The sequence below is a fragment of the Rousettus aegyptiacus genome, unplaced genomic scaffold (assembly GCF_014176215.1).
Source record: "Rousettus aegyptiacus isolate mRouAeg1 unplaced genomic scaffold, mRouAeg1.p scaffold_m13_p_12, whole genome shotgun sequence".
Lineage (NCBI taxonomy): Eukaryota > Metazoa > Chordata > Mammalia > Chiroptera > Pteropodidae > Rousettus > Rousettus aegyptiacus.
In genome coordinates, this window is record NW_023416287.1 from 78494650 (window position 1) to 78520177 (window position 25528).

The 25528-nt window shown below is 41.2% G+C and overlaps 1 protein-coding gene across 2 annotated transcripts in view; it reads left to right on the forward strand.

Moving 5' to 3' along the window:
- Window positions 1-25528, forward strand: part of DCC (DCC netrin 1 receptor) — a 1187310-nt gene that overhangs the window by 108405 nt on the left and 1053377 nt on the right. For both annotated transcript variants that reach the window (XM_036230053.1, XM_036230054.1), the window contains exons 2-3: window positions 17057-17183; window positions 19084-19237. In XM_036230053.1, the coding sequence (XP_036085946.1) occupies window positions 17112-17183; window positions 19084-19237 (226 nt within the window). In that variant the 5' untranslated portion in view covers window positions 17057-17111. The remainder of the gene's footprint in view (window positions 1-17056; window positions 17184-19083; window positions 19238-25528) is intronic.

Here is a 25528-nt window from a genome sequence, read left to right on the forward strand (position 1 = left end):
AAACGGTATAGAATGAGATACAAAATTACAATCAATACAGGAGGGAGATTAAGAATTCTAAGCTAGTGTCCAAACCCTAAAATACCCAACTCCTAGTTAAATTCCTCCCCTGCCCTGCTTTAAACTTGTTTTTCCAACAAAATCCTTCTTTTATGACAGTTCTGCTGAATCCATCAGCTCATAAGCCATTACTTGGTGGAGTAGGTCACTTTAGTCCAGGAGGAGCTAATGTGGTACATTGATTAATTGAAGGGGCCTCATTTCTGTCTAATGAAGGATCACATTTTAATTTTCTAGAGATAAAGTTTTCAGGTTTTTTTTTTTTTTTTTTTAAAGCTAGTTGAGAGGGACTTAACACAGTCAGTCAGTCTCACAGAAAATATGTACATACAAGCACAATTTACCACTTCTTATTTCCCTCCAGAGATCCAGTGAGGGGGGAAAAATAAAAAAGCATCTCTTGTGAAAGAGTTCTCTTTTCTCCCCATTCCAGGCAGTGTTTGGTGCTTACTCTGATGGCAGGGATGGGCAAGCAAATACATCCAAACAGCCCGCAAGTCCTCAAGGAAGCTGAGTCTTTTCTTGATTATCAGAGGAGAAATAACCATTTGGTTAATGGATCTCCACAAGGGAAAGCAGACCAGCAGTGACCAAGGGAGCTACTGTTGCCTTAGCTGCCCTCGAAGAATGTCTCTGAGGCCCCTTTCTCATGAGATCAGCTGGGTGTAGACCTGCCTTTTATTAGGGATGGTCAAGTTCAGGGCAAGGTCACCTGTCATATCAGGAGTGAACTTTCATGTCAAAGTTTCTCTCTACTCTCATTTTGAGAGGTTTGAAAAATCCAGGCACATCTTCTCATTCAAATATAACACTAGAGTTTAAATTTAAACTGTTGTAACATCTAGTTGCATCAGATGGCATTTTTTTTTTTTTTTTTTTTTTTTAGGATTACTGGTTTTCACTACTTATGGGGATACTCTCATGGTCAAAGATAAAGTCTTTTGTTTTGAAATGGCATCTGTTTGGATAGTGCCTAGACCCCAGAGCAGGAGGGGTTTATCTGAGGGGTCTCTTACCAAGACACGTCTAGAAATAACATAGATCTACATGGGCAGGTTCAGAGGACTGGCAGATATCAGCAAACACAGGGAAGGAGTTTTGGGCATAGAAATATGGAGGGTAAGACCATCCTCGAGAAAGAGACAGATTTTTTTTCATGGTGGCAATGACATTCCTTCATAAAAGCCCTCAATTGGCAGATATCAGAGAAAATCCTAAGTATACACATCCACATCCACAGAAAACAAGAGGGAGACAGAAAATGAAGTCATGTTAACTAGTTATCTCAAGTTTTTAAAACAAAGCCAGAAGGTAAATTTTACATATTCCGAGTACATAGATATATACACTCATGAGATCCATTTTCTACTGCTAGTCTTGGAAGACCAAGATTTTCTCGCTAATAGGTGATTTTATATCACCTAAAAGTAAGTCCACAACAATGACAGGTCATGGTTATAATGTGACCTTCCTCCTGTCTTGCTTTTATGCCCTCTGTAAGGTGTTAGAATAAAATAGTTGACATTTCAGACTGAGAGGGAGAGAAGGCTAGTCCGATGATCATAGACTGGCCTGAGACTTTCTTTTTGCCAGGACCGCTTCTCAGAAAATCAGTGCATTGGTTTCACTGTTTGGATCTGGACTTTAGAAGGAACATCTATGATTTCTTTCATATAAATTAGTGCAGGGGTTGGCAGAGTACAGTTCTTTGGCCCAGTCAGCTGGCTGCCTGTATCTGTAAGTAAAGTTTATTGGCACAGGGTCACGTCTATTTTTTTTTTCTCCCTATTATCTGTGCCTGCTTTCATGCTACGGTGGCAGAATGGCGTAGTCAGCCCAGAGACTTCATGTCCTGCAAAGCCAAAAACATTTACCATTTACAGAAAAAGTTGACCGACCTTGTACATCTCCAATTTCTGTCATCTGAGCCTTGGTGAACTTTACCGCAAAGTCCCAGTAGGGAATTAGAAGTCTTCACTTATCCCGTCCTTGAATTTTTTTTCTGTTGTAGGAAGGTTAGGGTTTTGGGGTCAAAAGATGTAAGTTCAGGTCTCAGCTTCATCACTCATTTTCATGATCTGTGATAAGTTTCAAAACTTCTCTCAACTTCAAGGCAAAATGGGTTTGCGAATACTCATTTCACAGAATTGTGACAAATCCCAGGCGCTTTACACAAATTATCTTATCTTTTTCTCCTATGTTGTCCTACCTTATCCTGTCACACCTTTCTCCCCACTCCTTTTGGTCTGAAATTTTAGTGGACATTGTGTTTTTGCCGATTGTGCTATGCAATTCTTTAATGAGGAAGCTGGAACAAATTCATCTGAAAGGAGACTTACTTTTGTTCTGGAGACATCTTGGTGATTTAAGTAGACTGTTGATGCCTCTCAGGAAGGATCGGCCCCAGTCATCAGGGGCTAGATGCTGTTTTGACTTCTATTTTAAAACAACAAATTAATCTGGTTCTTTTCCATTGGGGAAGCATTATGTATAGGGGTTCCTGCCTCTAGCCTTTCTGCTGATTGAAAAGGAGAGGTCTCAGCACCATTTTGACAAAGACTTCTAACTGAATATTCTCAGTTTCTTTTTGACAACCATTTGGGTAGAAATCAAGGCAGAGAGAAAAATGTTTCTCTTGGACATCTGCATAAAGATCCCACGTTAATGAATCCGCCTCAGTAATTCTGTATTTTGTAAATAAGTGAGGCCGTCCTAGAAACAGGCCCAAGGCCGTTTGTTTCCTCCTTCCCCCGCGGCCTTCACGCAGGTGCTGCAAGTGCTTCAGGCTTCTTTTCACAGAGTAGAAGGCAGTGGCCAAAGTGCCGCTCCACTGGCGGAGCTGGCTTCACCCTGGTATAAACCGTCTGGACTCACCAGGCGAGCTGCACAGCGTGCTACTCTCGCTGAGTTTTGTCTATTAGAATCTCTAACTGGCAGTCAATCCCACTATCAGACATCTGTGTATTGCCATGGAATAAATAAAATTTAAAAATGTAACATGTAACCAGTTCACAATAACTGAAGGAGACTTATATATTTTGTCTTCAAGTTGGTTGTTAGGAATTCAAAATTTATTTTTCCATAACAATATTATAAAACATGGGCTGTTTATTAATTTAGATTGCCATATTTTATTTCTTCAGAGAATGTAGATGAATATTAAAATCTATTTAAAACCTCGTTTTCTCATTCGTCATGCTGTTTTTTTTTTTTATAGAGCTCATTTAAATTTTCCAGTTTCACATACCATGAACATGCCGGGAGCATGAGCATCCAACGTAATTCCTCCCCCTGCACTAGGTCAGAGTGGGGAGTAAGGGCCCGCTGAGGTCTCAGTGGTAGCCGTGACTGAAGTGGGGAAAGGAGAGAAAATGTCCATGGCAACCACAGCTCAGTTGGGAGGGCTCAGTCCCCAAGCCTTGGGTATCTTTTGCTTCATGGGAGAAAAAAAAATGAGGATTCTGAGTATCCCCAGTGAGAGCAGGAAGAGTTATGAAAACTCCAGCAGTCTCTGTGTTGAGGGAAAGCAGTAGGAGGGCAAGTATTTGTATGAAAGGACGATTCGTGATTGAGCATCATTAGTCCTCTCATGATGTCCAAGTTCTGTGTCTTATTACTTGTTTATCTGCAGCTGCAAGCACAGTGGCAAGCAAATACTAGGCTTTTAATAAAATATGGAATTGTCCTGGGAGATTATCCTTGGGAAGGTAAAAATAAGTCACTGTGGATAGGATCTAGCTAAAATGATCCTGCTCTAATTTATATTTCATTCTTTAGAGGGTTGACATCTTACAGATGTTTGGGAAACTTCACATACTGCGGTATACAGAGGGCAGGGGTAGAAGTTGTTAATGGACTAGAACTATGACTGGAAATCCAGAATAGAACCTCCGCCACTCAACACTCTGATGGTTCAAGCCATCCGAAAACAATAGAGCGCAGGGACAAGAGGCCATGTTTTAGAATTAAATGGAACCTGATTTGAATTATAGTTCCGTGAGACATAGCCAAGTTTCTCTTTTCTCAAAATCTCCATTTATTCATGTATAAAAATGGAACTGTTTTTATAAGAATTGACTGCCACATTGGATTGTGGTGAGAATTAAATGAGATACCAAAGTGTCTAGTGCCTAGTAAAAACTTCATAAGTGCTAGCTTGCGATATTTCTCACTTTAAGGAAATGTTATGAGGAGACGAAATGAAAGCCTTCTTATAGACCTTGAGACCAGAGGTGCGCCCGGGGCCAGGAATTGATTTCGGAGCTCTTCTGCCGTGTCTGAACTCTCTTGATTGCTGATCACAGCCTTTCAGCTAATCAGGGTGAGGGAGGGTGAGGCGTGGGGGATGATGATCACGTGTTCCCCTGCGGGCTGCGCCTCCCACCGTGACTCCCGCAGCCAGTGTGCCCGTGCTCCAGGCTGCGCTACTGACAGTTCCAGGCGCTGTTTCTCCTCCAGGCGCCTGTCCATCAGGGTCTGTTGCAGGATACCAGTCGGTCCTCACAGGCACAAAAGCAGTGTGGCAGTGTGTTAAAGGATATCCGCAGAACCCCTGGCTTCCATTGTCTCTATCCTCAGTGGCCTCACTGCTTAGAAGATGTTCCAGAAGTTTCAAAGGTCTCCTTCATTTCCCCCTGTCAGTTGTACTTGCAGCTTGTTGCTCTGAACTAACGAGCCCCAAGGCTAAACCTTCGACGAAACGGTGTGTCTTTTGATGGTATTATCTCTTTCTTTAGTGGAGAGAAGTCAAGGCTGGGCGTCTTTGATTTTGAAAGATTACCATTTCATTCATCCTGGAAGTATGTACACAGTTTATCTTTTACCCCCTGCCTTCAAGTCTAAGTCCCCGAGTCAATATGTCATTACCTTACCTGTCACCTATAACTATAACCTTTTCGCTAGCTGTGCGGTTACACTGTCATGCCCGTGCTCCTGATTTCTCTTCCCACCTCTCTGAATTCCCCTTGGGTTAATCCGTATCTCACATGTTTTCGTGTCTGTTTTACCTCTTGACCCCATCACCCCTACTCTTGGAAAACAGTATAGAAACAAGTGTCTGTGACCTGTGGAGCAGATCTGATACTTTCAGACTTCTGGCTTCCCTAGAATACTCCATGTCCACACAGCACATTACCGTGTTGACGGCTGCATGGAGTTTTAGTATTTCCAGGAGTGTTCTCTCCTATCTCATGTAAATCATCTGTGTACTTGAGAATTCCTCATCCCTTTTTTTCCTGCCCTAACATTTCTTAGAAGAATTGGACAAAAAGCAGCTCATTAACAAACATTACAGATCACATTTTGGTTGCCGGGAGTCAGTTGGACAGAGAGGAAACCGGAGTAGAAATAAAAGAGACGAACAAAACGGGGAGCAGACTAGAAGAAGCTAGAGAGGAAAAAAATGTCAAAAGCAAACACGGGTACTGTTATGTGCCAGGAACTGTTCTAAGCTCCTTATGCACATAAACACAGTTTATTCTTATGCTAAACATTTTAGTTACGTAGGTACATAAATGAGAATACTGTAACATAGTTGTAGAGTTAGGACTTCAGAGGCTGATTGCCTGGGTTCTAAACTAGCTTCTTTTTTACCTAATTATGAGGCCTGGAGAAGTTACTTAACTACTCTGCGTCTCAGATTCCTCATTTACAAAATGAAGCTAATAATGCCTACTTTGTACAAATTTCCTAAGAAGTAAATGCATTAGTACATATAAAATATGCACATAAGAAGCACTGAGAATCAGCTATATTACAATTATTTACACGTTAAAAATTGTCTTCTCGCCTGAAGGCTGTAGAGTATCTCCAAGAATAGTGCAGCCCAACCGCGGACAGTCACACACCCTTGTGCAGTCAGAGACCCTAAAGGTCACCGCCGGCTGCCCTCCGAATGACTTCGGGGATGCAGAACACTCTTCTCCCACTCCCCTTATGCGTCAGTAATGCCAATAGCTTCTCGCACTGTACTCAGCAGCGGTTTTTGGCATATGTTTCAAGAGCATTGCAACCTTTTACATATTATTACCATAAACTGTTAAATCCCTTCTGTTTCTAGAAGCAAATTGGGAGCTAATTAAATATAATCTTTCTGGAAAAAATCCTGTTTGGGCTTTTCAGACTGGGACAGACTCTATTGTATAATTTCTTTTTGAGACTCTCTCACTCCTCATTTGGAACTCTCTAATTTATTTATTAGCTTAAGAAAAATACCCATGAAAGATCCCCCGGGCAGGTAAACATACAGTGAAATAAAGTATATTTTCTTGTCAGAAGCCTTATCCATTCTGGTGCTGACCAGGCTACAAACTTTAGAGGAAGTGAATGATTGAGCCTGTCTCTGAATTCCTGCGGCTCCTTGAATCATTTACAAATCATTTGGTTATTACTCGATATCTGTTTGTTCAGATGTCTAATTCTTAATTGTAAGCCCATCAAAGTTACAGACCATGCCATATGTATTCTTCCTTATCACGTCTGGCAATTACTGGGCTCATCTTTTTCTTCACGAGCACATGAGTTTCGTTCAACCCCCATCCTGTGACAGCACCTCCGTTACCATTGTTCTGAAGACCCATGTACTTGACCTGGCTCCACTAGGATGTCCACCTGCCTCCTCTTCGTTCTCATCACACTTCTACCGTAGGCCTTTGAGCATACTGTGCCCAGTGTCTCCGTGTTCTCCCTCTCTTCTTGCTCCTCTCGTTATTATCCGTTATCCCAGCCTAGTTAATGTCTGTTTATACTTCACATACTTTCTGGACCACCCCATACCCTCCCTAAACTTCCTCACCTCCACTTTCAACTAAGTACAGTTTGTTTTTGATCTTAGCAATCGAAGAAATATCTTCATGTCATTGAAGGTACTTCTCAATATTTGTAATTAAACTTCTACTAATGCAATTATTTGTTTAATGCTACTCTGCTAAGCTAGAAGCTCCATTGGAGGAGGAACTATGTTTGCTCATCACTGCATCTTCAGCATATAACACAGTGTTTAGCACACAGGAAGGCTGCAGTAAATAATTTTGAGTTAATTAATGCTAGTCTAATTTAAATTAGAGTAGTAGATTCAATAAAGTCTTCTAGAACCAGGATTGAGCATAGAGTTTCATACAGTAGTTTCAAGTAGATCCAGGCTGGAAATGTACTATAAATGGATGTGCCTGGTATGCAGAAGGCAGGCATGTACGGGGTAGGAGTCACTGCCTGGTAGGTCATTCTGGTCTAGTGTGTCATGGGCAGCAATGTTAGGACAAGCTGGCACGAATCAGGGTAACGCACTACAAATAGGGCTGTAGAGTACCCAGGGGTCAGACAGAGAAGAATCTGGATGATAGGCAAGAGATCCAGAATCCTGTTTGATGAACTCTTTTATTTATTGAAGAAGGATGATATGCCAGACACTTTACTAAGCACTGGAGATATAAAGACAAATAATTATCTTCCTTCTCCAGAATCCCGGGGAAGAGGGAAGGATAATTATAATGTACTGTGGAAAATCCTATGATAGAAATGCTGTAGGAAAACAAAATTTCATAATCTGTGCGCTTTGTAAAAGGCTTCTTGGAGGAGATGACGCCTGATCTGATCCTTGAAGATGACTAGGAGTTAGGACATTAGTACTAAGCATGGAAAGAGTTGGTCTAAGTAATGAGCAGCAAATGGGAAGGCCAAAACCAAAGAATATCCAGAGTAGTTGAGGAACTAGGAGCATCTTATGGACGTGTGTGTGTGTGTGTGTGTGTGTGTGTGTGTTGTGGAGTGCAAAATGGAGCGGGAGTGTTTAGTATGCAGTAAGCCTGCAGTAAAGGACATGAACTTGATCAGACTGGGATTTGAGAAGCCATTGGAGTATGATCAGACACATCTGTCATCCAATCTGTGCTTAGAAAGTGGCTTTGCCGTTAGAGTGGGAAATGGATGAATGAGGGGCTCGACCAACATTGGGGAGATCATTTAGGACATGCGAGTTTATTAAAGTGACACATAGAAGAGGAGATAGACTTTAGGTGTATTGAAAAATATGGTCAATGAAGTTTGGCCATGTTAAATGTAGGAGACATAAAAGAGGGCAGTTTCTAAATGGGCAATTTAGGAAAGGCAGTGCCACTTACTGGGAGAGGAAACGAAGAGGGAAAACAGCTTTTATTGTTTGGAGATGGATAAATCTATTTTTAAACATGTTGACGGGATAATGAGACTGTTTACTGGCCCCAAATAATCATTTTCTGCCTTTTCTTAAAAAATAAATGCCCATGTTTTAGCTAGGCTTTTCCCAGCTTGCTTGCAGCTGGGTGTGACCATGTGACCTAAGTTCTCATCAGTGGGATGTGAGCACACCTGTTGTGTACCTCTTTGAGCCATGTTCTCTCTTTTCCTGTTTCCTCAGTCCCATTGTTGGGGATGTGGACATGTTGACTAGCTTTCTAATAGCCGTCTTAGACGCTGAGATATAAACTGCATTTGGAAGACAATGGAGCAATGAGATAAAGTATTTTGGGACCCCGATAATTATAGAGCCACCTTTTTAGGCTTGGCTTCCAGTTTGTCATTCTGTAGATCATTTCACCTTTTTCTTCAGCCTCCCGTTTTATTGCCTAATGGGCTCATGAAAAAAGTGGCCATAGTGGCAGAGAGGAAGCTTATTTATATGTGGGCTTAGCTACATGGGCTTCTGCTCGTCAAGGCCGACCTGGCCGCAGCCACAGCTGAGCGCCCAGTCTGCCGGCAGCAGAGATCAACACTGGGTTCCCAATGTGGCACCATCGCCTGGGCTGACCATTCAGCTACCTGACAACAGGTTGTTTATATTGGACTGCTTCTATCATGGAAGGGACAGTGTTTTTCCTTACTGGAACAGTTACTCTGGACAGGGATTTGCCTTTTCTGCACACAACGCTTCTACTAGAAATAACATCCATGGGTTTGCAGAATGGCTTACACACCATAGTATTCCACACAGCGTTGCCTCTGATCAGGTCGCTCACTTGACAGCAACTGAGTGGCAATGGGCCTTGCCAATGGGATTCACTGCTCTTATCACATTCCCCATCATCCTGAAGCACGTGGTTTGCTGGAATCGTAGAACAGCCTTTTGAAGACTCAGAACCAATAGTACATAGAATATACATCTCTCTTTCTTTCTCTCTACATATATCTATACCTATTTCTCTATTTCTATCTATATCTCTCTATCTAGGGAAAAGTGTATTGAGAGAGAGAGAGTGAGCATGCATGCCCATGGGTGGGGAGTAAGAGGAGAGAGATTTTACACACACACACACACACAACTTTACATATATAAAACATTTTTTAAATATTCTATTGTTTCTGTTTCTTTTTAGAACCATAATCCTGTGGTGAAATGATATAAAGTATCTTGATATTCTGATGGTTATAGAGCAGCCTTACTGTCTTCTGCTGCCAGTGTGAGAAGAAAATAAACATTGATCCCATTTAAGTCTCTGATATTGAATTTAGTCACTTACTGCTGAAGTTAATCCTTACTAATACATTTAATCTGAGATACAGACCCATGGTGCAGAGACACATGAAGATGGACATAGAAATCGAGCTCGTAGCACAGGCCTAAACTAGCAATGAAAGTTCGCATTCATCAGCATAGTGCTGTCCAGGAGGCCAGGCCGCATCAGGAGAGTGTGTAGTGCGAGAAGCACAAGCATTTAGTCAATGAAAAGGGGGAAAAGAACCTGAAAAGACCGAAAGAGGACTACCAAAAAGTTAGGGGGTACACCAAGACAGCGAATTAAGAGAGAGGTATAACTAAGTTGTCAAATGCTCCTGAGAAGTTGACTAAATAAGCCAAGAACTTAAGGGAGGCCTTATTTTTACCACCCAGGAGGTCATTGGTGCCCTGGGCAGACAGTGTAATGGGAGAGGCCGTGGTGGAAGGCAGTTACTGGGGAGCAGGTGAGGGCATGAAATGAAGACAGCAAGCTTAAGACCTTTTAAAAGTTTGTTTTTAAGAGAAGGAAATAAATAGTGTAGTAATTAAATGACAATATGGTGTCAGATGGATGCTCCTTTTCCCTCCTTTTGCTCTTCCTTTCCTCCCTCTCCTTTCCTTCCTTTTAATGGGAAATGGTTGATCTTGAGCTTAGGATGAGATAGAACCAATTTAGATGCTCCTACATTAACTCGCCTTTCTACAAGTCTCATTGCGATGGGCTGAATGCAGCAGTAAGGCCCTGGCCTTTTGCCTGCTCTTGGTCTTACATTACTCAGTTTCTAGTTGGTGGGTGGGTGACTTGCCTCCTCCCAGCCCATTTCATGCTTGAGACTTCCACCTGCTTTCCCGCATCCGGGCCGTCCAACCCGACTTCTGCTGACATTGCTCAATTTCCTGGCTGGATGGTCAGTTTTCAACAGTGTCTTTGACGTTGCCATTTCCTCCCTCATATCATAGTCTTATGAGGAAAAAAAGAAAGAAAAAAGAGAGAGACGTGGAATTCTTTTATTCACCGCTTTTTCTCACCTCATCACTTGAGACTTACAGGCCACCTTGCACCTTCCTGGTTCCCATGGGGTAAGGGGAGGCAGTTTACCAGTAAGTGGTACATCGTCTAGAGTTGTGATTCCCCAAATTGGGAGGGTTCCAGATTCCCATATGTCCTCGAGAAATACAAGGGCTGCGAACCCATAGTCTCAGCAAAGGTGATTATGGTATGAACAAATTGAGACTTATTCATATATCTTGTCATTGATACAATTCAAAGCCATTTAAAAACACTCGTGAATGAACAGTAGGTTTAACATCATATATATTTTTTTCCTCTGTAAATGGAAGCAGTAAAACATGCTAGGTTTACATCTCCAGCTTTGAAAACTGAGAAATGTGGACGCATCCTGATCTGTGTAACTTTAGCAAAATTACCGAACCTCCGTGAACACTCATTTTCTCAATTTGTAAAATGGGGATTACAATACCCCTGCCACAAGGCAGTTTAAAGAACATGCATGTAAGTGCTTCGTACAGTGCTTGGCACACTGTAAGGATAGATTAAATGATTATTACTGTTCTAGAAGTCAAACTACTGTCATGTGAAGGTCCAAATCTTTGCAACATTAAAAAGTTCATACACCAAAAGGAGCTGTCTTTATTGACCTCTAGAATATTTCTCTAGGCCATGCCATCAATCCCATGTGTTCTTTCTTCAATACCTGCAGGGCGAAGCTAATGCGTTTAACTCATCTGTGCTGATGATTTAATTTGTTTCCCCTCCCAAGTAACCTTTGCATTGTAACAGGTTGATTTTCAGTGCCTTAATGAAAGTAAGTGACTAATGTAAGAATTGCAGGCACCTGGCAGGGCCAGAGAACGAGATGCCTGTGGGCAGTCCCTCGTCCTGGGGACTTCTATATCATACTACACAGGACGGGGAGGGCATTCAGCCTGCCTGTGGGTGAGGCCGGCCTTATTCTATGGAAGAATAAATTGGTGCGAAATCCAAACCAGCTCCTGTCGTTTCAAGTTTTACTCCGGGCCTTTAGGGTGCAGACACGCAATGAACAGTGTAAATATTCCTTGAAGACAGAGACTGAAGAGGAGGAGGGGGAGCTAAGGTGGGGATTGAAGGGCTCATCTCAATAGGTCAAAAATGTCTGAGAAAAAAAATCATTTGAGCTCAAAGATGGAGAAGGAGCTTGATTTCCTTTCATTTTATTATTGTCTGGCTCCTTTTCAGTTGATCTTTTTCCCCTTAGTTTATGACACAGTAACTCCCAACTAACCTCACCAGTCCATAGTGAAAACCAAGGCAGTATGTATCAGTTAGCATTGCTAATTAACAGGCTGATACTCTGCTGATAAAATACTTGGCTATAAAATTAAAAATAGTGTTATAAAAAGAATTCTAGGGATGTAAATTGAAACAGCCTTTAGTTATCACCTAATTCAGAGATACATATTTTTAACTTTTAAAAAAATAAAATATACCCTTGAAGAATCTGAAAATTTGACTTAACCAGGAAAATGCATGGACACACAAAATTCTGCAAATTGTTTCCGGGGATCATGGATTCTAAGCTTCTTAGAGGAGCTTGGTTTCCAGGTTAAGAACTTTTGATAAAATCCAACTTCCTTATTTTATGGAAAAGGGAACTGACTCCAAGAAGTCCCAGGTTGAAGGCTACACAATACTCGAAAGTTCTAGACTGGAACCCAGAGCTCAAGACTTCTATTATCCCAAGTTCTTGATGTATTTTAATGAAGTTTGACATCTTATTAAACTAAAGGCAATCTTTATTCCAGAAAGAATTCTGTGAGGCAAGATTAAAAAAAAAAATCTCCCTAATCACCCAGGCAGAGATTTTAAAGGAAAAGAAAAAAGAAAACCAGCTCCTGCTATTTTCACATTAAATCTTCAGTCTTTGAAGACACTTGGATTTTTTTTTTTCATCTAGAAGCGTGCGTTTAAACTTAATTTAAAGTTAATTTACTCGTTATTGTGCCCTCATGCGGGGTTCTAGCTCACCTCTGCGTTGCTTTTATAAGAAGCTGATCTCTTTACCAAAAGCATCAGAGAGGAAGGTTTTAGAGGGTACTTCCATGTTCCATTTTAGGGTGCAACACTTCTGAAATTAGGACATTATCACCATCCTCTCAGAGGAATGTTTTACACACAGACGGAGCCTGACGACCTAACATGCTGTGCAGCATTTGTACTTATCGTCATTCTCAAGCTCATCTTGGATGATTAAAACTTAGAATAAGGTTTTGTTGTTTTGCTTGTTTTCTTTATAAGTTTTCTCAAGTCCAAATGACTGGGAAAGGTTACAATCTTCATAGTTCTGAAATTTTAGTTACTACTCATTCAGGTATGTGGTACATTTGATTGATTATATTCGTAATATCTGAAGAATGTAGCAAACATTAAGGTTTTGCATGTGTATCCTGTGATTTATAACATAACTAGTTCTTCGATTCTATATGGTCCTTTTTGATATTTTTGATAATTGATGTGTAGAGATAATTATCAAATCAATTGATGTGATTATGTAATTGATTTATAGGGTAACTGATTTGTAGAAAATTTTGACCTGTGGTTTCATACTCAAGAAATATCTTTTGTGTGTGCCTGCTCTGTGTACAGTCTTGGACCACACACAGGACATATCCCTGTTTCTGCATCTATGAATGTGTAGTCTTTAGGTGCAGACTGGCATTCAAATAGTACAAATATAGATATTGAAGACTATGTGATGGAGATAATGGTTCGTAGGTAATCTTGGGTTAACAAAGGGAAAATAGCCTTGATACTACCACAGCGAGACAAGGTTTATATTTTTTAGGTTCCTAGAAGGTAATATTGAATTGAGAGAAGGCCCATCTAACCGTTGTCCAACACACACACACAGACACAAATGCACACACACGCACACTCGTGTGCACATGGCTGTCAACTTCTTGGAATAGAAAACCATGCTGCCTTGGAGAAGAGAGTATGTGCAGGGGGGTAGATGGCAGTTTTCCATTCTGGGCTGTGAGGAGGGCGAACTCTGAGGAGAATGAAGAATGTTTAGTGTGTAATGTGCTTAGTCTGAGTCAGGCGGGAATGGATTCATATTTTGTGGTGCCTGAAACTTATATGATTTTTTGAGTTTCTAAGAAAAAAAGACAAAACTGTAAACACAAAATTAAGTCCAAAAATAAATATCTATTTAGACTGAGAAAAGAAATTGTAACAAACTATAAACACATAAAAGCAGCAGGTATCACAAAAAATAAATAGAAAAGTAACAGAAGTTAATTTTTATTAATTTATTTAACTTATAGACAAAACTTTATAATCCTTTATTTTACCTATCTATATATATTTTTTGCTATATATTTTTTTTCAGCACTTCATTTGAAATGATAATTTGCTTTCCTCAATAATTTTTTTTTCTCTAAATTTTGTTTCTTATTGATCAGATTTTTTTTCACTTTCACGACTCGCTAAAAATTTAGAATTGCCAAACTTGGGAAAACCTCTATCACTTTACTTTTAAAAATGAATTATTATAGGTATACTCATTGTAATACTGCCACAGTTTTGTACAACCGCAAGAATTCTGATCATTCTACTTAGCCCAGTTCCCATAAAAAGAAGAAAATTGTCTGAGATGTTTACAGTTACATACACTTTGCATTTTCTATAACATTTTTGACAAGAGACAACTTCTGTTTCGACTTGGCATCCAAGAAAATGAAATCTTCCAGTCACAATGATACATAGCTGATTTGGGAGAACTTTTCAGAAGAGCCTTGACTTTGTTTCTCCCACGTTGCCTGTGCGCATCTGGTGCTGGGAGCAGTGAGTCATCATGAGCTTTGGCCCTGCACCGTAGTGTAGTTTCAGGGCCCTAGTTGAAATGGTACCATGGGAGTTAGAGCTCCTCCTGGAAGCCATTCCCAGGTTTTAAAAAAAATTGGATCCTCTTTCCCAAGGGAAAGCCCCATTCCAAGGGGAGAAGTTGCAGAGGAAAGAGATAGTGATCTTGATTGAGATATGACTACAACGTCTTTTGCAAATTTTACCTCTTACTGGCCAGGCGTTGAAATGTTGAAAGGGCTCTGAAGCTCCATCCTTATTGTTTTGACTGATCTTACAGCATCTCTGTGCCCCAGGGCTCAGACCTTAATTCTTTTTTTCTTTTCTTTTTCTTTTTTTTCTGTCCTGTTTATTTCCTCCCTTAATGATCTCAACCAGCTTCCAGGCTTTAAACACAATCTATATTTAGGCAGTGTCCAATTTCTTTTCTCCACTCCCTGGAACCTCAGAACCTTATATCAGTTTCTGCACTTGCCTGTCTAAAAGACCATTCAAACTCAGCATCACTGCAATTGATCTCTTGAAGATCTTGTTCCCTAAACCATTTTCACCCATAGGTTTCTCGGTTAGTGACAACTGCATGTTTCCAATTTGCTACACTAAAAATATGAGAGTTATCCTGTCTATTAGGATATCTTATACTTATAAAATATATAGAGAATTTGATGGCTTCTTACACACTCCACAACTACTATCTCGAACATAGTTATTGCCATCCTTCACCTGGGTGAACAGCTTCCTGAAAGGCCTCTGGGCTGCTTCTTTACGCTCCTGCTGCAGTTTACAAAACAGCAGCCTTTAAAATGCAGATCAGGTCTTGTCATCCCGCAGTACAAACCTATTTCACTCCAAGAAGCCAAAGGCCATAGGTAGCCTAGAGGCCCTAGTGATGAGGCCTCGCTTAGGACTCTCACACCCTCTCTCTGCCCCAGTGCTGTGGCCAGAGGCCTCTGGAGCCTGTAGAACACACAAGGTCAGAGCCTCAGGACCTTTATCTCAGGTATTTACTTGGGTAGCTGCTTCTGTCCTTCCAGTATTTCTTCAGGTCTTACCTCAGTGACTGCCCCGGCCACCCCGTTAATGCTGCTCTTGCCACCCTTCCTACCCGGCCGTCTCCATCCCTTTTACCCTTCTCTGCTTCTTGTGCATTACCATCACTTGCTAACAACTATATGTTTACAAATTAATGTTTACTGTTTACTGTCTTACACCCCCTAGAATATATGTTCTTCTGCGGTATGTCCATTGGAAATTCATCTAGTTCTCAAAAAAGAAGCAAATGAACAAACCCGTGAGATAGGTACCACCATTTTTTTGTAGATTAAAAAAAAAAAAATTGAGGGAAGTTAAGCAATCCACCAAGAGAACAGAGCAGAGATGGGATTCAAACCCAGCCAGCCTCCAGAGCCCGTCCCCAGCCAGTGTGCCTACCCCTCCTAGTGTGGGCGGGGACGGCCCCCTGGAGTGCAGAACTGTGTGCTCCCACAAGGTCAGCAACCTCTGAGGTGAACAAGCCCAGTCTCATAGATAAACGTTTCAGGATTAAAACTTGTTTTTTTTTTTTTTTTTTTTTAAAGCCACTTACACGGAGTACAGTTATAACTCAATAATCAATTTCCCAAGAAAATAGTGATATTTCCCCCCTTCGTTGAGTCATCATCATGTATATTCTTCTCTGCCCAGTTACGTGGCTCAATTACCTTCCCTGGAAGAAGTGTGTCTAATACCCTGGGCTCTGATCTGCACTAATGAGACACATGAAAACCACAACAACATTCCCAAACACATTACTATAACAACACATTGTTCGGGAGGTCAAGGTGATTTGCATAATGCAAGTATCACCTCAACTCAGGTGGGAAAACTGCTGAGGGAGGTCAGTCCTAGAAGAGAGATGGCTTGTGCAGTCTGAGTGTCAGAAACTATTTGTAGAATGTGGCTCTTTTGTTTATTTGGGAAGTAAGTTAGAATGTATAAAGATTATAACAATTCTTGGCCATGCCTTCATCCTTTCTGGGTATAGATTGATGGGGAAGAATTTTACAGGTGTGCAGTGGGGCTGGGGTGAGCCATTTTTGACCTATCCTTCTGATAACCCACATATCATTATACATGAACACATACACACGCGCGCACACACACACACACACACACACACACACACACACACACGAGTGTGTTTCTGGACTCTTCCAAGAGCCTTATTACTAGTCTTCCTAACCCCTGTTGTCCTTTGCACGGCCCTCTAACATACTGCCCCTAAAATTACTTTTCGAGAACCTAGACTGAAGTATGTCACTCTTCTCCTTAAAATCCTTCCACGCACCCCTTGCCAACTATAGAAAGCACATACATTTCTGTGTGGCAAAAACCCATCATCGGTCTGGGCCCCCTTACTCTTTAACTCTGCACGTTGCCCACCCCCGAGATGCCATGCTTTGCTGTACCTCTGTGCATTTGGCTCCTGCTGAAACTCCCTTTCTCCTTTGGATGTCCAGCCAAATTATATCTGACTTTTGAGAACCAGCCCAAATATTAACATTTCTAGGAAGCCTTCCTGGCCAAACCTCAACCACCACCAACGCCTGCAAATATGCAAACACACTCATATATACTCAGACACTATAGAAATAATAGTTTTCACTTCTGCTCTCCCACAGGACGTAGTGCATACTTCAGAGACGGTGGTCCTGCTTGCATTTTGGTGATTTCTGTATGTTCTACCATGATGTGGAAAATCTCCAAAAGTCTCTAAGAACTGAAAAGTCCCCATTGTTGCTTGCGGAGGTGAGTTAGCATTTAAGTTATCAGATACTGGTGTGTCGAAACTGTTTATAATGCAGATCATTATCTGAAAGTTGACTTGGAGGAACTTGGTGAAAGAAAATGTGAGTGGAAAGTTCTCTAGAGTCATCCACCTACTCACTCACTCACTCACTCACTCATTTCAAGAAACCTTTATGGAGCCGGGTTTCTGCACAGCACTGTGCTACTAGCATGATGAGCACGCTGACCGGCCCCTGTCCTCTCGGAGCTCTGGGCACAGGCGGCAGCTGCGCTGCAGTGATGAGCGTGCTGATAGTCACGGCCATGCTGGGGTGACACAGCTCCTGCTTACACTCTGAGAGGAAAGGGTTCGTGTTTTCTTCACTTCCATTATCTCCTACGTTAACTTTAATCAACTGTCAGTAGAAAGGTAAAGACATTTTTGCACCTAGAGGTGTTCAGTAAATAGCTGATGAAAGAAGCAAAGAGGGAAAGATGGGGAGAGAGAGAGAGAGAGAGCGAGAGAGAACGAGAGAGAAAGAGAGAGAAGGAGACAGAGAGAGTGAGAGAGAAGGAGAGAGAAGGAGAGAGAGGTTTTTTGGTTAAACCAAGCTAAAGTTTCCGATTCCAACCATGGAAATAAATCATGGTTTCTTCACGTTTCCTCCAAAAGGTATTACCGTAAACTCTGGGAACACTGCACCAAAACCAGTAGTAAGAACAATAAGTACAAACAGCACAAAATAAACAAAACTCCCTGGCAAACAGCCTAAAGCATGATTAGACCATTAGGGAGGAACATTCCCTGATGATGTAACCCCTCAACCTGTGCCCCTTTTCTTAGGTGACTTCCAAAACACGTTCTCTTGGGGTTTGCATGCCTAGGCTTTGGGGATTATATAGAGGGAAGCAGAATACATTGAACAGGACTGTAATCATCTCTTTCCTTTTTTTTTTTTTCCCCCATGAGGCTCTAGAAATGTCACCAACCTTATTTAATGCAACACTGTGCATGTGCGGTAAAGTCCGATTTGCACCATGACAGTCCCTCAGCAGTTTGCAGCGTTGAGGGATGGAGGATAGAAAGGAAGATTAAAAGACACTGGCAGTATTGATTGAGACAACTGCCAACAGCAAAACCTGAGTCTCTCCCAGCAAGCGCACAGGGGGCGGCAAGGTGGGGCTGATTCAGAAGGATTAGCGCCACGCAGGAAGCCGTGCTTGGCTCTCCTTACAGACAGAGTCACCAGGCTTTCAGTGGAGGGAGCTCAGCCTCAGGCACGGGCCTCCACTGTGGAGGGGAAACTAACATTCTTCTTACCCTGGTGTTTCTTGTCAGCTAAGAACAGGGCAAGGGGAAAATTATTGAAGATGGGGGCAGTTTTTCCCCACATTTTTTATTACCCCATTCTGTCTGAGTCATCTCAATATTCAAAAAGTAGATTTAGAGGAGAGATATCATAAAGAGAAAAAGAGCCAAGCTACTGAGGGCTATTGAACTTTTAATCCCCAAACATTTTTTTTCCTCTTCTCTATTGATTATCTATTTCAAAGCCCTGGAGCAAAAGGATTGTCTGAACCTTATACTGTCAGCCATTCAGAAAGTTTTATCATGTAGCATGGCTAGAGGAAAACCAGGAGTGAGTTTTTAGAAAAGTTTTCTAGGGGCCAGTGGTGCTATGGGAAACTAGATGTTTAGCATTGAGGTGAGAAATACAAGTAATGGAAATGAGGGCTCAGAGATCACAGCATAAACAGCTCTCCGTGCACCAGCCCTGAAGCTCTTCATCACTGTGATCCTGTTTTAGCCCCTAAGGCAGGAGGTGTCTACGCCCAGAATGTATAATTGTACCCCTTCAGGGTAGCACTGGGAGTCTTTGCCTGTGCCCTCGGGTGACAGAATTTGCTGCTTTTTTTCCAGTGGCTTAAAGATTTTCTTCCCTATGGAGAAGGGTCCCAGAGGGCTTCTGCACTTGCCCACAGTGACTGCTGCACCAGGGCGCCTGCCCCCTTCTCATCCACTGTGCCAGCCTTCCTCCTGAACACCCTGACGTACACGGAAAAGCAGCCTGTGAGTGAGTACAAATTATCCTTGTCTGCTGCCTCTGTTACTGGAGCAAAGGGGTCTGTCTGCCTGCGTGCAGCTAAGTCAATAGAAAGTACAGGTTTTGCAGCAAAGAAAGTAAGAATTTATTTTAGAGAGTAGCAAGTCCTGGAGACATGGGTGAGCTATCGCTCTCAAAAACCTGGTTCCCAGGAATCTCAAGGGATAGATTATATAGTGGGAAATCCTTAGTCATGGAAACCACAGGAGTTGGAGTCATGGGTGCTACTTGATTGGATGGGGCTGGGGTAATTGGTCATCATGTCTGATTCTGGCATCAGCCATGGCGTCATCCCGTCTGGTCCAGTGGTCAGTGGGTCTGGGACTGAAACAACCTAAGGCCAAGATGTTGTCCTTAGTTTCAGGGGAGCGTATTGTCCTCATGATCATAGACCTGAAGCTTCATTCTTAAAAGAGTTGACACTGGCTGGAACCTTATGTCCTAAGGCTTAATGATTAAGGACTAGGCATGCAAAGGTAGGAAGATGAGTGCAGACAAAGCCAAGTGAGTCACAATGCCATTACACTAGACAGAGCCAGTTCGAGTCAGGGAAAAAGCTATCTTAATGGAATGAAGTCTGTGTGTGCTTACATTGCCAGGGTTTTGTATTCTCATGCTAGCCCACATTGGGCCTTTAGCAATTTTTTGAAATTTTAACTGATTTCTTCTTACCAGTGTGTACAGTGTCCCACAGCATCTTTTCCAGGTAAGCATGTATTTTGCATCCCTTCTCTCTTTTAGAGAGTCCTGTCTTCTCTTACATTTTGGGCTAGTCGTTTGCCCTGTGGGCTCAGTTCTCTGATAGAATAAAGACAGTTGTCAATTTGCAGATTGTCTCTCTGTGCATCTATGTGTGTGTTCTTATTTTTTGTTAGATGAGACTGTTGCTTTTTTTTTTTTTTTTTTAGCTTTCTCCATCCTAAGTCGTAGACAACTGATGTGTTTACTGAACTCAATTTCAAGGGTTGTATTTTAAAGGGATGCTTTCAAATTGCAGTTCATCCACAGGAGCGTTAGGGTGTCTGTAGGCCTGGAAGCCACGGTAAAGGAACTAGAAACTATAAACTGAAGATAAAAGGTCTAAGGGGAGAACTCGTCAAATACTCTCAGGGTAGCTGTTTGAGAGCAAGGTTATACTTAGTTGGTGTTACTCTAGAGGACAGAGTAATGGGTGGGGATTAAAGGCAAGCAGGTTTCTTCTCAATGCCCAGGAAGAGCATCCTATTAAAGAGAGCTATTAAAGCTGGGTGGGTGTTTTTGAGGTGATGATCTCCCCCTTCTGACAATGGCAACTGTATTGTTGAGAGTGCATTGAAATTTGTCAGGCTGTTTTAAAAGGTGGTTTTGGCATTCATTTAGGAGATTGGAATAGAAGAACTCTGACATACTTTCAATTCTTATAATTATAAGGACAAGGCTCCCTTTTTCAATCTTCTCTTTTAAGTTCACTCTTAACTCGAGGGCAGTAACCCACTGACTTTCAGGTCCTTACGTGGTTAAATGAAGTTGTGGCTTCTTAAGGCAAAGAACGTACAGCATGGTTTTGAGCCCTGAGCTATTAAACAGAGTTCTTTTTGACTTGGTCCAAAATGAGTGTCACAAATTATGAATAGATAGTGTTGGGGGTGTTTTCTGCTTGGACTGGAATCTTCATCAGAATGCTCGGAAGTAAACATTAAAATTGAAGACAAAGTAATGATGATTTACCCCAGATGCAGCAATATGGACTTGTGCAGGAGTTATCCTCAGTGATAATTTTAGGGCCCAGATTAAGAGATCCCAAGAGGTTAAAATCCTTTGTTTTGAGGAGAAAAGAAATAAGCAATTGTATTAGCCGAAGTTGGCCACATGCGAATGCATACATAATATGAAGAGAAATGCAGGTGGAAGTGTGTTTTACTCCACAGTGTCAGAGTAAACCAGTGTCTCCCATGACACCAATCAGGACCCAGAAAATTCAGATGGGGAGAAGCAGGCCATTCGGAGACAGGTCCCCAAGGAGCAGAGCTCCAGGTGGCGACACGGCAGGGGTGGGAGGCGCATCTTTGGTCTCCTAAGTTCCGTATTATGTATGATTCATGATTTCCTTGGAAAGATGGAAGATGATTTGCTGATTATCTCTGGTCCTTTATATGAAAATGAGAGTGCCTGAATAATAAACGCTGTCTGTGATATTATATCTAGTCTTTGCCTCGGAAGTATTCTATATTAAAAAAAAATGAAATAATAAAATTACCTTTCTTTAAAATGTCATAAAGAAGACATTTTGAGCCAGGTCAATACATGCACAAAGGAATCGGTGGCACTATTGTGAAGTAAGCGACAGTTCCAGCAACCTTCGTTCTCCATTTCTGTACTCTCTCTCCCTCCTCTTCTGCATAGCGTCCCCTTGCTCCCCAATCCACCATGATCCTCTTCTCGTTCATTAAGGGCAAACCCTAAATTATTATGTGGTTCTTAGCTGTTTGTTGTTCACCATTTGGGAGTCCCGCTGGGCTTACAAAGACCAATTTGGCAAATATATTATAGCCGATAGAGGGCAATAGACCTTTTAGTGCAAAAGATGGTAACTTACTAAGCATTAGATTGGTTCTGCTTAAAACATGGATTGTACAGTTTCTTGTGTTATAGTCTGTTTCAAGGCGTAAAAGCCACCGCATGGTTAGGTGGCGAGTACATGCCGTAGCCTCTTGCTTCACCTCTCGCTACTCTTGTTTCTTGCTTTTTGAGTATTTCTGTGCTCTTTACACATCCTCAAGAAGGATCCCCAGAGAGTCTCCAAAATGAAGCTGGGGGGAAAAAATAATAATCTAGATTGCTAATTTTAGATCCTTTGGTTAGAGTTTTGATGTGGAAAGAATTTGCAACTGCCGACCAAAATCAGGTTACTTCAGGATAAGCAGCTCATCAGATTCTCTTTCTCATTTCCACAACTTGCTTGAAAATCAGAGTTGATTCTTGCACCTATATTTTTAATAAAGAATAATATTTTGAAACTATTTCAACTCAACCTACCTTTGGATTGTAATTGTTTATTTTATCATTAATTTATTTAACAAACATTTGTTGATTACCTACTGTGTGCCAGGTACTGCATGTATTAAGTTCTGGAACACACAGAAAAAGAGTAAAACTCAATCTATAGTCTCATTGGGGATCCTTTGTGCTAGGCACTGTGGGGATATAGAGATAACTTAAGATATGGTCCCTGCCTTCAAGAGGATGTATAGACTTGAAGGAGAAAGAGAATATATTAATAAGGGAATATAAAGAGCATTGGACAACTGCTGGAAATTATATAACATCTCAGGAGTCCAGGAGATTAAGAAGGAGACTGAGTTAAACCTTACAGGACAAGAGAATGTAGACAGGAGGAGAAGAGTGGGTGAAGGTTATTCAAGTACAGCGGTGGGGCTGTGAATATGATTGCATATTTCTATTAGATGGTATGAACACATAAATGGAGGAAAAGCTATATCGAGTACCTATCATGTAATCAGCACAAATCTAAAAGGTACAGAACATGCGTAAGTGGTATAAGGTATGTTCGTTTTCATGCTGCTAAATAGTGTGGCTAATTCTAATGTGTTGTATGAGTACCGAGAGGAGGCCAAGAAGGCTGTAGAGAAATCATGGATGGCTCCACAGAAGTGGTGGGACCTTATGAGACATAAAAGGTTTGGATGGGGATAGTGAAAGTGTGGACAAAAGGACATTTTTTATAGAGTCAAGAGTATCAAAGATATGCCAATGAAGTGCAGTGTAAACTGATGCTGGGCCATTAGGCTGGATGGCTTATAAGCTTGAAAGAGATCTGATGACACTGGAAACAGAACCTTTGAAAAGTATTTACGGGTGTGCTTGATAGGATGGAGGGAAATTTTAGAATAACTCCCTCCTATAAGAAGGACCCTCATATTCCCAGTTATTATGTATGGATGTAAAAGTTGGATAGTGAAGAAGTCTGATAGGAAAAAAAGTTTGATTTGTTTGAAATACGGTATTGGAAGAGAGCTCTACAGAACCCTGGACCACCAAAAAGATGAATAAGTGAGCTGTAGAGCAAATTAAGCCTAAAATATCACTGGAGGCAAAAATGACAAAACTGAAGTTGTCTTACCTCAGGTACATCATGAGAAGGTAGAGTTCTTTGGAAACGATATAATGCTGGGCAAAACAGAAGATATCAGGAAAAGAGGAGGACCAAATATCAAATTAATTGACTCCATATAAAAAGCATAGGTATGAGTCTGCAGGAGTTGAGCAGGACTGTAGAGGACAGGACATTGTGGACATCACTCATCCACGGGGTTGCAAGAAGTTGAGACAGACTCAACACCATGTAATACACGTAAGTTAGACCATAGGAGAACCAGACTCCAGAGTTCATTCATCAAGTTTCTGGAGTTACAGGAATCGCATGAGTAGGATAACAGACAGTAGAGAAATATTTGTCGTCTGAAAGGAGAGCAGAAGCTCAGTAATGTCGTGATCACCATGTTATTCAGTGCTATTTATGTCACTAACCATGTGAATCTGTCATCGCCTGATAGTGCTAAGATCGATTTTCTTTCCTTTCTTACAAACTATTTAACACACCCCCTTGCTGAATAGCTTTAGACTGGGTTGAGCCAGTGCCAGGCACAGGTAGCAAGTTGGCAGGAGTGGGTGGGAGAGAAGTCAGGGTGTGTCTCCCTCCCAGCTGTTCAGCTCTTCTTTGGAGGAAGGAGATTGAACTTCTTACACTTTCACTCTTTCCTTCAGACTCCCAGCTTCTGTAGGGAAGCCACACTTTGGTTCTGCATTGTCAGGTGAACGCAGCTTCTGAATTTTGGAATCACCACTTCCTGTGTCTCTTCAGCCTTTGGAGAAAGCAGCTTTTTTTCTGGGCTAATCTCTGAGCTAATCCCCTGTTTAGCTTCTTAGCTTTGTCATTTAAAAAAAAAAATTATTTATTTATTTTTATTATTATTTTTTTGCCACCATTATAGTCAATTCTGTATATGAAATTCTTGTTTGAAATGCACAGAAGTATTCTTATTTTCTGACTGGTTTCTGAGTGTGTAATCATGGATAAATCTTTCTGTCTCTGGTTTTCATATCTTTAAAACTGAAAATGTGAAGTAGTTGATTTATAATGCTTCTACAAATAACTGATAAACTCAGAATATCAGATAAGTTAGATATTCTATAGGTTCATCATTTTATAAATCTTTTATCCGTATAAAATCTTCCCATATGATATGTGGTTCTTTTTTGGACACTTGTTAAGCTGAAGCTTTGAAAGAATTATCCAGTAATTGTATAACTTTATAATGGTAGGGATTGACCCAATATAAGTCAGATTTTTTAGGGATAAAGACTGATAATCTACTTAGAGATGCATGGAGCACAGAGAAGGAGGAGTTCTCCTGGGAAAATTCAAGCTGAGTTTCCAGCAAATGTAAATGCATTTGGCCCCAGAGACTGAACATTTGGAGCAAAAAGGTCAACAAGTACAGAAAAAGAGAGGTGTCCTTTTCTTAGCATTTGCTAACACCTGCAGTGTAGCATCCTTCACCTGAATTTCCATCTCTTTAGTGACCAAGACCACCCTGGTGCCTTATAAGTGTCTACTTCAATCACATGACAAGCAATTTAGAATTTGTGTAATTATCTAAGGATTAGCAGTGGAGTAGGCTTTGTTAGTTCCCAATTGAATGCTCAATTTTAGAGCCATAATTGAAAAGATTTCCAGTAATTTGTGGTAGTTATATTTAGTAAAAGGAATGGAGTGATTTTTGTTACTTTATTTCTTTATTAGGTCTTTATAATCCATATTTGGCAGAGGTGTGAGATATCTCTAGTAATGTGCAGCTTGGAAAAGATTTTTCTTTGTGATACAACTGCAGAGGAGGTTGAAAGTATCCTGTCCTGCTACTTAAATTTCCTCTGGGAAATACTGGTCATCATTACTCTTCATACTATAAGACAGACCCATTTTTGTGCTACTGGTGAATCAGTGAAAGTAAGTTTTACCCCAAATAACCCATTTATTATTTTTTTTTAGTCTGATTGCGTTATTAATAGTTGATGATTGAACCAGTGCTAAGTCATCACAAATAATGTTTGTTAAATGATTACCTGTGTCAGTACTGTGGTGTGCCTCGTACAGACACTTGCAAAGGCACAGATTTTGCTTTCCTTAGGTAAGAGCAGAACCAGACACCCTGACTCCCAAACAAAACAAAACAGAATGGGATAGGATCCTTAAGTCCTCTC